Source organism: Coloeus monedula (assembly GCF_965178545.1).
Source record: "Coloeus monedula genome assembly, chromosome: 2".
Taxonomy (NCBI): Eukaryota; Metazoa; Chordata; class Aves; order Passeriformes; family Corvidae; genus Coloeus; species Coloeus monedula.
The window spans coordinates 63,542,973-63,554,200 of NC_138782.1; the positions used below are offsets into that span (position 1 = coordinate 63,542,973).

General features: G+C 37.7%; 2 protein-coding genes across 2 annotated transcripts; both read left to right on the forward strand.

Annotated features, from left to right (window-relative positions):
- Positions 1-2,168: 2,168 nt before the first annotated feature.
- On the forward strand, positions 2,169-3,170 carry TAAR1 (trace amine associated receptor 1; the record flags this gene model as incomplete). The annotated part of the gene is made up of 1 exon (XM_082277063.1): positions 2,169-3,170. One exon carries the CDS (start codon positions 2,169-2,171, stop codon positions 3,168-3,170), a length of 1,002 nt encoding a protein of 333 aa, XP_082133189.1.
- Positions 3,171-9,426: 6,256 nt separating this feature from the next.
- LOC309570124 (trace amine-associated receptor 2-like) lies at positions 9,427-10,520 on the forward strand (the record flags this gene model as incomplete). Its single annotated transcript, XM_082276751.1, is given in 5 exon segments — positions 9,427-9,555; positions 9,558-9,580; positions 9,582-10,065; positions 10,069-10,312; positions 10,315-10,520. Coding segments are annotated over 5 exon segments (1,086 nt in total), but the record flags the coding sequence as incomplete, so codon positions are not given.
- Between the last annotated feature and the right edge of the window lie 708 nt (positions 10,521-11,228).

The following is an 11,228-nucleotide window of genomic DNA, read 5'->3' on the forward strand; positions in this document are numbered from 1 at the left end:
TGAAAACTTCTTCAGAGTTCAGCTCACTTTTTACCATGTGTTTTGACATATTTATTTCCCTGTAATGCAATGCCACACACTTGATCTCAGTGTGCTCCATCCTTTGTTTGGAGTTTCTTACTTTCTTTTATTACAAAAAAAAAAAAATCCTGAATTTTTGGGTTTTTTTAAGAAAACCTGTTTTCAGAGGAGATCATGTTTCGTTAGGCTAAGCAGTTTATCTATCAGAAAACAGCAGAGAAGTTATTAATCTTTTAAATCTTAAGGAAAACTAGAGATAGGATGTTAATTCATTTTTATTGGCTTTATAGACTGCTTTGCCACAATTGTTTAATTTATTTATATTTTTATACAGAACAAAATTCAAGATGTGACACATTTACAACCTGAATGGGATTAAAACCTTTATAATGTATAATGATGCTCAGAATACACAGTTAAATTGGTGTTTAATTCTTTCTACTGTGAAAATTGAAAATTTGAGTTAATTAATATTCATCTGGCTGTGCTTTCTCTGCCTTAGGTGTAAATGTGCTGAAAGAAGGAATGACAGGCAGGACAAGAAACCTGAAGAGACTGACAAAAATTGAAGGAAAAGATATATGAAGTGATAATTAAAATGAGGTGAAAAGAGCAGAGATGGTGTTAAATATTAGTAGGCAGAAAAAAAAAAAAAAGGGGAAGCAAAAAGCACCCCAAACAGTACGTAAGTAGACTCCCTATGTCCCTTACTGCTGAGAGTGCCTTTGGGTGCACCTCGTCCCTGGCACTCGGGTGCCACTGCCTGGCCCCACTTGCAAAATCCCTCTGCATAACCCAGGGTGCTGGTTGTAGCTGTCAGGGTTTTGCAAGCTGCAGTTTTTATCATCTACGTTCATTTAGCTTCCAGTGCCATGGTGTGTTTGTAATAACACTTGGTTTCATATGGGAAAGAAATTATTTCTTTTTATTGTGTTCTATCCAGAATAACCAGAGGCAACTAAATCCCAAAGCAAATGGCTTAAATCAGTACTGGCTGAATTGCCATGTCTATATTTTTTTGATGACCATTTTATACCATAATGATAGTACTACCAAATAGCATATGCAAATCATCATTATTTTTCACAATAACACTATCTTTCTGTTATTTAAAGGAAAACAGATTTTTCAAAAATAAATATTGCTTTCTATTGCTTGCTTTCATTAAAAGTTTTCATAAAAAGAGCAACTTGCAAAAGGGACACGTTACTTCTTCAACAAGAGGACAGTGATATTTGTGGCCTTAGATGCAACCTAAACCTAAGTTCTGAAAATGTTTCTCTCCATGTTTGTGCCTTATCTAAAAACAGATTAATATAATCAATACTCATAGCAATGCTAAACTACTAGTACTGAAAAGAACTAGAGCTCCACAGAAAAAAAATTTGCTTATACAGCAGATAATGTTTCAGATTAGTCAGATTCTTCCACTTTATTTTGTCAGCAAAAGAGCAGAAATTTTTTTTCTCTTAGATCTTTTCCTCACATCTCTATTTACAGCTAGAGCCTGCAAAGATTTTCCAGTAAAACTGGAACTGCTCGGTCATCACTATCAGGACAGGGCTGGAGGAGAGGTCGAGCGTGGATTCCTCAGCTTTAGCCTTCTGTTTTAGACTTGTAGGTTTTAGACTCACGTATCAAAAAAAAAAAAAAAAAAAAGTTGAGGGAACTTCAGAATTTAAAATGACTGATTTTCAAGTGCAACATGAGATACAGGATTCCAGCCAATATTTATGAAGAAGACCAGGACTGAAAGCAGAAAGAGGAAATATTGAAAACGGCTTCTCCTCTGTCCACTGGACAAGGCGTTGCCCAGTGCAGGCCTCTAAGATTCGCTGCTGTCCTGATGTGAGGACACCCCATTAAACAGTTTATTTCATCAAAGGAGATTCCCATTTCTAGGGAAGTCAGATGATGAAAATGTCATTCTACTAAATGTAATTATAAAATGGTTTCATCCTTCATAAATAATGAAATGTGAATTTCCTATGCATCCAACTAAATGAAGGTGTTTACAGTTCCCTTTTATTTTCCTCTCTGCAGCTCTTCCCATCTAGAAAATGGAAAACCGGTTGTAAATGTACCTCAGAATTAGGAAAAACAGTACCTGTGCTGCATACCTATGTGGATTTGGGACCCCAGTAAGGATGCAACTGTGCTGTGAATCCGTAAATAGCTCTTGCATAAGGAGCAGCTGGTCAAACAGTGTCCGTATTTCCATGTACATCTTCATGGTTTGCATTATTCTGGCCACAGTGGTTGGAAATTTGACAGTTATCATCTCAATATCACATTTCAAGCAGCTCCACACACCTACGAATTTCCTGATACTTTCAATGGCTACCGTAGACTTCCTGCTGGGATTCTTTGTCATGCCTTGCAGTATGGTGCGCTCTGTTGAGCACTGCTGGTATTTTGGGGAGTTCTTCTGCAAGATCCACACGAGCATGGACATTATGCTGAGCACAGCTTCTATCTTCCATCTTTCCTTCATATCCATTGACCGTTACTATGCTGTGTGTGACCCTTTAAGATACAAATCAAAGATAAATACTTTTGTCATCGTGGTCATGGTGTTCATAAGCTGGATGATCCCTGCTGCTTTTGCTTTTGGGATGATCTTTCTAGACCTTAACTTGAGAGGCGCAGAAAAGATTTATAACCATGTCCATTGTGCAGGAGGATGCTTTGTCATTTTTAGTGAAACTTCAGGTATTGTGGCCTCTGTAGTGTCTTTTTACATCCCTGGATTTGTTATGCTGTATATCTATAGGAAAATATACTCTGTAGCCAAGAAGCAGGCAAGATCCATTGATGCAATTAGCAAAAAAAAGATGCAATTTGAAATGAAGCATCACATTTCATTCTGCAGAGAAAGGAAAGCTGCTAAGACATTAGGCATAATAATGGGAGCGTTTCTCATCTGCTGGACTCCATTCTTCTTCTTTACAGCTACCAATCCACTTATGAATTATGTGATACCTCCTGTTCTCATTGATGCTTTGGTTTGGTTTGGCTATTTAAATTCTACACTTAACCCAATTGTTTATGCATTTTTTTACATGTGGTTTCGCAGGGCGTTGAAGATTATTCTGTTTGGAAAAGTTTTTCAACAGGACTCTTCCAGGACTCATTTGTTTTCAGACTAACATGCTTTAAATGGTTGGATTCATCGCTTTCTGGAGGCTCAACTCCCAGACATAAGAGCTGTGAAGGAAGGAAACACCTATTTGTTTCCCTATTTACCAAATGTAGTTCAAGCAGATAAACAACCATTGTGCTTTACATATTCTTTCATTCCAGACTGGGTTTTGCATGTGGTGTTTTGATTATATCTATTTATTTGCAATGCACAGAAGAGCAAGACCTCCATTTAAAAAACTTACAGTAGTTTATATCGCTGATCTTCATAATTAAAAACCTGTTCTGACACATCAGATTAATTTCTTGAACAAGGTGTGTTTATATCGCAGTATTTGTGTTCATTTATGTTCTCCTTTAGAAAGAGCAGAAAAACATTTTCCTTTTAATTTCTTGGCATCTTTGACTAATAACCCAAAGCTCTCTAAGTTTTGTCCTTCCCCTTCCATATGTGTGCAGAGCTCAAAACAGGCCAATAACCAGCCCTATGAGCTTCCATGGAGGGAAGGCGAGGCACAGAAAAGTTGTGCTGCTCTTTCTGTTTCCATTTCAACTAGTACTTGTCACTTACGAATTTGTCATTTAAAGGCTTTGCTGCTTGGTGAGATCAAAAGCATGTTTAATGAGATCAAAGACAAGAAAAAATATGAAGTGAAAAGCAATTGCAAAAAAGCTGCATTGCATCTGAGAATGCCAGAAAATTACGTCTATCTAATGAATGTTTAGATGCAAAACATTATTTGCTACTTTGCATCTTAGAGAACTTTTTTTTTGCTTGGACATATCGTTATTTTGTCTCATGGCAATGCTGTGACAGCTTTCAAGGAAAGCATATAGATAATTGTGAAGAAATCCTGTGGTTGAACTCAGCTGCATTATGAAGGAACAGTACTGGGAGTGGGTGAGAAATTATTAGTTTCTCAGAAGAGACCATGGAAAGAAATTTTTGGCTTTGTACTGAAGTAAGAGCTATATTCAGCAGCATATCCTCCATTCGTGTTGCTTGTAAAAGTGCATCATATGTGTGTCTTTGTTTTCTGTACTTTGTAGAGCACTGAAGCACTCTGTGCCAAAAAGCTTAAAAGTTGAATGATGATACATTTCAGCAGGGCAAAGTATCAGGATCTGAAATTGTCTCTTTTACTGTTTCATTGCCATCTTGTAAAGTTTGCAGTCCTAAAAATGACGTGAAAAGGAGCACTGAAACCTACACATCAGCACTTCTACTGTGGATCTTTGCTAATGACAATATGACTACTTTAATACTTAATTTTACAAAAATAAAGCAAGATAAAAATTTAAAAAATCTCTTTCTGATGCATAATGGGTATGTATCTGGTACATAATTTTCTTCCTTCATCTCCAGTGAGTCTGGCCCTGATGTAGGTAATATTCTCATGCTCAGTGTTACTTTCTGAAATAAAATACATGATCACTTAGACACTTTGATCTCACTTGAAGTAACAATTTCAGAAGCACTGCCAGGTGATACCTCTTTTCGTCTGGTTGTATTTTAGATTGAAGGAAAGATAGATCCTCTATGACAAATTATGCCCATCTAAGGCATTTAAAGTATATTTAGTAAGGTCAGCACATATTAACGTAGTCCCTTCAGGAAGTCAATGAAGTTGTTTCTTTTCCCTCATTCCTTATACCCCTGTCTATCTCCCTGAAAATCTGGAAACATTACTGTGTTTCCAGACAATTCCAGCTCTACCAGAGTCTACATTTGGTAATTTTCTTTTTATAACTTGTTCTGGCATCTCTCAGGCATTGTTTTCTGTTTGTAGGAGGAGTTTCTAAATCAGTAGGATTCCAACTTGCTTGCAGGACAGACTGCAGTTCAAATAGAGCATGTCCCTGCAGACAGTGCCTAGACCCTACTGCAAAGCTAATTCTTATAAACCCATAGAAACCAGAGCCCGATTCCTGAAGTGAGAAAAATTGTGAATAAAGACATTCTAATAAGTAGGGCAGAAGCCATGCATGCAAGTAAAGCAAATTAAAGAATTCATCACTTCTTCCGGTCTGCAAAGCAGATCTTCAGCCATTTCAAGGAAAGCAGGGCTCCACCATGTGTAATGGTTATTTGGAAAAACAAACACTGTAACTTCCAATGCTCCAGTTCCTCCTTCTTCCGGTAAGGTTTTTACTGCTGAGCACAACATCTTATGGTGTGGAGTATCCCTCTGGTCAGCTGGGGTCAGATGTCCCCTCCCAAACTCTTGTGCACCCCCAGGCTACTCAAAGAGAAGGCCTCAATACTGTGTAAGCACAGCTCAGTCTTATCTTAAATGGGGGTTGTGTGTGGGTTATCAACATTGTTTTCATCACTAATCCAAAACATAACACCACACAAACTACTACAAAGAAAATTAACCCTATCCAAACCAAAACCAGTAGAGAGGGCATCCAAACATTGTAGCTGCATGAAATCACCATAATCTATTTAGTGTTAATAGAAATAGTAAAAAAATTTCAGTGTACAGATCAACAACTCTCTGGGTAAACCAGTCTAGGCAAGGTGTCAGCAATATTTATTCTCTGCAGAATTAAGAAGGAGTTTCCACACACACATTGCTAGTGACATTCACCCACACCCAGAAGGTCACCCTCCTTGTTCTTAATAAACTAAAATATAAGCCAGCTTTGTGCATGGCCCAACTCGGAAAGTTTCAGAAATAACTTTTTACTCTGGTGTCCTATTACCTAAAGGTGGCACTTTCCCAAAGAGCCTCCTTGCCTTCTATTTACAGAGAACCTTCTCTAGCACAGTGACTGTAATGAAGTCCCAGGTTACTTTCATTAGCTCTAATCACAGATGGTGCAAAGCTATTTCTCAGTGTGAGGGTGATGTGCAAATGAGATGTGTTAATGAGGCCACAGGGACTCTATTTGAACCCAAAACATGGGTAAATTAGGAAAGCATAAGAAAAATGCCTCATGCTGTTGTCCAATCAGATTATGAGTTAGGTCTGGTGGAGCAGAATATACCTCACTGAAAGCTCAAAGTATCATAATGCAAATGAAATGCAAAGGGTATTGTCAAATTCCTTATCAACACGTTTAATTAGTGACCTTGTTAAACACTTTCCACATGGCTACGTTTTGCAAAACAAATTATTCCCCTGTGGGTGATTTCAGATGTTTTAACTTCCCTGAAAACTTGTGCAAAGCAATTTCTCCAGTATGATGAAATGCTCTGTTTCACCAGTAAACTTATGTCTGTTCCTTTTGTCACCAGTGAGGACCATTTGCAATGTCACCTTCACACTTTGTACAAAACTGACAGCAAGTTCCAGAGTCCTGAACTGCTGCCTGTATCCTGCCTTAGTGCCTGATGTTTTGGTGTAGTGCTTCATGCATGGTGGTGCCACCTGTGTCCAAATCTCATGGTCTCTCCGATACCAGAGGCAGGAGGATGGGAAAAGAAGAGCACCAACTGTCCAAGCAGGACCCTTCTGGAAACCTCACAAAGGAGAGTGTCACTCCAAAATGGAGTATTTCAAACTCCTAGATAAAAAAATACATTAGTGTAGTGTCCAAACAGAAAAACTGAGCTGTCAAAATGTGTAAATATTGAAAAGTGTGTGGATTTTCTTAAATCATTAACTCATTCAGGCAGTGCACACTGTGCACTCTCTGTCCTCTACAATGCATTAATATCCATTCAACAAGGGAGAAAATACTGGATGCAGTCAAACATAGGACACAGTGTTCTACAAAAGTCTTCTACTTCTGCAGATTTTCTGGTCATCTTCATTACCTACGATGCTACTTCCACACACTGCACTTAAAGACTTAATTCAGAAAAAGACTGTCTACTTGTAAGCACTTTTTGCCTAATCTCTTTTCATTAGACATAGACTAAAGTTTATTAACTTCTGTGATGAAATGACTGGTGTGGTAGACAAAGGAAGAGCAGTTCTTATTATCTACCTAGTCTTCAGGAGGGCTTTCAACACTTTCTCTCATAAGATTTTCAGAAAGAAAGTAATGAAGTATGGGCTAGATGAGAAGACAGTGAAGTGGATTGAAAACTGGCCAGGTCCAGAGGGTGCTGATCATTGTCATGAAGTCTGATTGTAAGGCCAGCAACTGGTGATGTACCCTAAGGGTTAATGCTAGGTCCAATCCTGTTCAACATCTTCATTAATAATCTGGATGATGGGGCAGGACATACCCTTTCAACCTCAACAATTCTGTGACTTTGTGATTCTGTGAAATTCAATTCCCATAATATTTACTGAGTCTTGCATAATGTTCCATGGTCTTGCATAACCAGTTACATTTAATTCCCTACTTTGTAGGTTTTTTAATAAGATCTTTTCACCTTCATGCTGCCACTTTAAATCCTAGCTGCATGGGTAATTGAAAATGTTTCTATGAAATGATTGTGCAACAGGCTTTGTAAAACAAATTAATTTCTTAAGAGACTGGATCCACACGTAACTTAGACAATGGGAACTCTACAGCATGCTCCTAGATGTCTCAACTTCTTATTTCCCATAGGTATAGGAAAAGTCAATTTCCTTCAACACTGGGTGCTCATAGCACACCGACTAAAAGCTATCAGTTAGAGAGGGATCACTGAAAATAGAGTGCATGCCATACCCTTTGGACTTCCTCAGTTACAAGAGGAGAAAACAAATCTTTGAGAAAACTTGAGCTTGTCTTTTGCTACTGTTGTTTTACTGAAAGTAGCCCAGAGAAATAAAAGTACTTAGTAAAAAATAATCAAATAGTTCTCTTCAATCAGTATTTAAGCCCACCATGGAAATAATGAGGCACAATATGACTTGTGTCTACCTTAAGTCACCAAAAGAGCTCCCCTATATATGAGGGTAAAGGAATTAATACAGCAAACAAAAATAATGGTGTTGGGAATACAGACAGTTGGCTTTCTTTATCTCCTGTTGGTGTAAACCCTTAAATTGCATACATATGTTTAAGTCAAAATCTACTTGGAATTAAATGTAATGTCGTAAAAGAAAAATAAATCCCATTTTTCATTAATCTGAGCCAGATTATTGAGGGGATCTGCCTGTTATCCACATTGCAGTTTTGCAGCACAATAGCAAATCAGAAAAATGTCTACTTAAAGAATTTATTTATGGTATTATTAAGAGATGCAGGGAGGATGAGCCTATAAAACTGGCTGCCCATATCTGTTTTTAATCGTTTGATGTACAATTTCTGTATTTTCTTCCTTCCAGGGTGATACCTATTGGAAAAAAAGATCAGTGGTCTGAGCTGCATCCTATGTTCCTTTTAAGTGGTCAAACTTCTGTGGAGAAGAGTATTTCTTTCTGCTTCTAAATTTGCTCTTTGTCCAAAACAAGTTATCAGGAAAAGAGGTGGAAGAAATGGGTCCAGTTCTTCCCAGAAAAAACGAAAGGAATTTTTTGCCCCTTGAAATTATTCACTAGCGTATTCCTTTATAATTACTGCAGCTGGACCACAGTCTATTACAGGAGATAAACCTCAACCTGTCTACACACCCTTTTAGTCAGTGGGATTATAATGATAGAAAACAAGTGTATATGTAGGGACAGAAAAGAATATTGACTATCATACCAATTTTACAACTGATTTCCATCAAATGCCTTCATTACTGGTACTTTGTGGTGCACAGCAGGTGAGTTTAGCAGCATAAATAATTTGGTAAGTGGGTGTTTGGCAACTGATTTTTGACCCTTAAGATGAGCATCTAGGTGAGTAGCTCATTAACTGAAATCTCAAGAAAGCTGAGGTATACCACCTTGCATAACATTTCTCCTGTGGAAAAAAAATCAGTATTCTAAGACACACAGAAATCCTGTGTAGTATTTACAGACTGAAGTCACTTGAGGGGTTTCTTTTTCTATGTATGTTTTTCTTCTATCACTTTAAATTTACTATTATTATGATGCATACAAAATACAAGAACCATATTTTACAAAATTCTCCAGATACAAATTAAAATGTATATTATCATATGGCTTAGTTAATTTAAGAGGTAATTAAGTTTTCAACATAACTCTTTCAACTTTCAACTGCTTTGTTTTAAGTATTATTTGCAATTAGTTTTATAATAGCTTCCAGTTACTAAATTTCAGGTACCATTTTAGAAGAATAATTAGTTGTAGTTGGTCCCTATTTAAGCCAAGAGAAAATTTTCCTCTGAATTACTGCATTTCATTTAGTAATAAAATTCATGCGCTTGACTTCCCTTATCTTGTATTCTCGTGTTAGGATTTGGAATATTTTGGAAATTTATGAAAATTAAATCTGCTGAATGGAACTGCACTTCCAAAAGAAAAATCTAATAAAGGATTGATTATGATTTCTCCAAATATCTCAAAGGATTTGACTGATTGTTCTGAGTTTGGAAGCAGATCCTGTCCTGAGAACTGTATGTCAGTGTGAGTATGAGGGGTAATGTATCTATTCATAACAGCAGTCTTCATTTTCACCATCTTTGGGAATCTGGCCATAATAATTTCCATTTCATATTTCAAGCAGCTTCATTCTCCAACAAATTTCCTCATCTTATCCATGGCTGTCACAGATTTCCTGCTGGGCTTTGCCATTATGCCCTACAGCATGGTGAGGTCTGTAGAGAACTGCTGGGATTTTGGGATTATATTCTGCAGGGTTCATTACAGTTTTGACCTGAGGCTCAGTTTAGCTTCCATTTTGCATCTTTGTTGCATTGCTGTGGATTGGTTTTACGCAATGTGCCACCTTCTGCATGACTCCAGCACCATGACTCCCATGGCCTTAAGGCAAATCGTAGCCGTGTGCAGGCCAGCGCCCGCTGCTTTTGCTTTTGGTGTGGTTTTCTCAGAAGCTCACGCTTCTGGAATTGAGGGCTATGAAATGCTGATTAAATGCTCGGGCTTGTGCCTGATTGTGTTCAACTAACTGTGGGGGGCTTTTTTGTTTACAGTTGGCTTATTTGCTCCTGCTTGCATTACGATAGGGATTTATGTTAAAATTTTTACAGTCTCCCAAAGGCACACATCAGAGTCAAGCCTGGCACACAGGCTCTCAAAAAATAATAAGAAATATGAGCTTTCTAAGAATAAAGACGGGAAAGCTGTTAAGACTTTGAGCATTGTTATGCTGGGTTTCTTAATATGTTGGTTTCTTTGGTTTTTTGCGATCTTAATGATCCATTTTTAATTTTTTGTACTCTTTTACATCTGTTTTATTCTCTAAACTGGCTTGGGTATCTAAATTCTTTCTGCAGTCCATTACTATATGGATTTTTCCATCAGTGGTTTCAGAAAACACTTAAATATATCTTAAGAGGCAAAATACTTAATCCACATTTTCCTACAATAAAAATTTTATCTGAAGATCAGTCACAGTAATAGATTCTACTAGTGAGAGTAGCTCCAGAAATGAAGAAGAAACAGTGAATTACTGAATAGTCATTTTCAGTATGAGTGCAATATGGATTTTATGATTGGCTCCTGAGTGACTCTGTGGCATGCCATGTTGTCCTCCCTGCTGTTAAGCTTGATGTTGGTGCTAAACTTGCTGCTAAAAAATACTCCACTGCTTGGCACAAAACCTAGCACACCAGAATAAAAGGGATTTTTTTTCTGTGAACCACACCTTCTGGTACACTGGAGAACCTGAGTGTTTGTGCTGGTTTTTTTTGGTTTTTGTCGGGTTTTTTTGTTGGGGTGGTTGGGGTTTTTTTTCTTGAAACACATACTCATATAGTAATGTATTTTTCAACACTACACAGCAGACTGTTTTAGCATTAATTCTGGTCTATATCAAATGTAGATGGTGTTCTTATTCCTCAGGGAAACAGCCAGAAGGGTTAGGATGTCTTGATTCCAGCAAGAGCTGATGTTGCCCTCAGAGGAAGGGCAATTCTGCCTTCAGGAGGAAGTTCAAGCTTCCACATCCAGGCGAGGGCAACAGTCTGAGAGCAGTTCCATGATCCTTTTCTTTTCTGGTACATCCCAGTTTGAACATGCAGAACAGCTACATGTGGTTAAAATCATCCCAACCAGGAAATCTGCACTCAGCCTCCCTCTTACAACACCTCAAACAACATTCAGAGT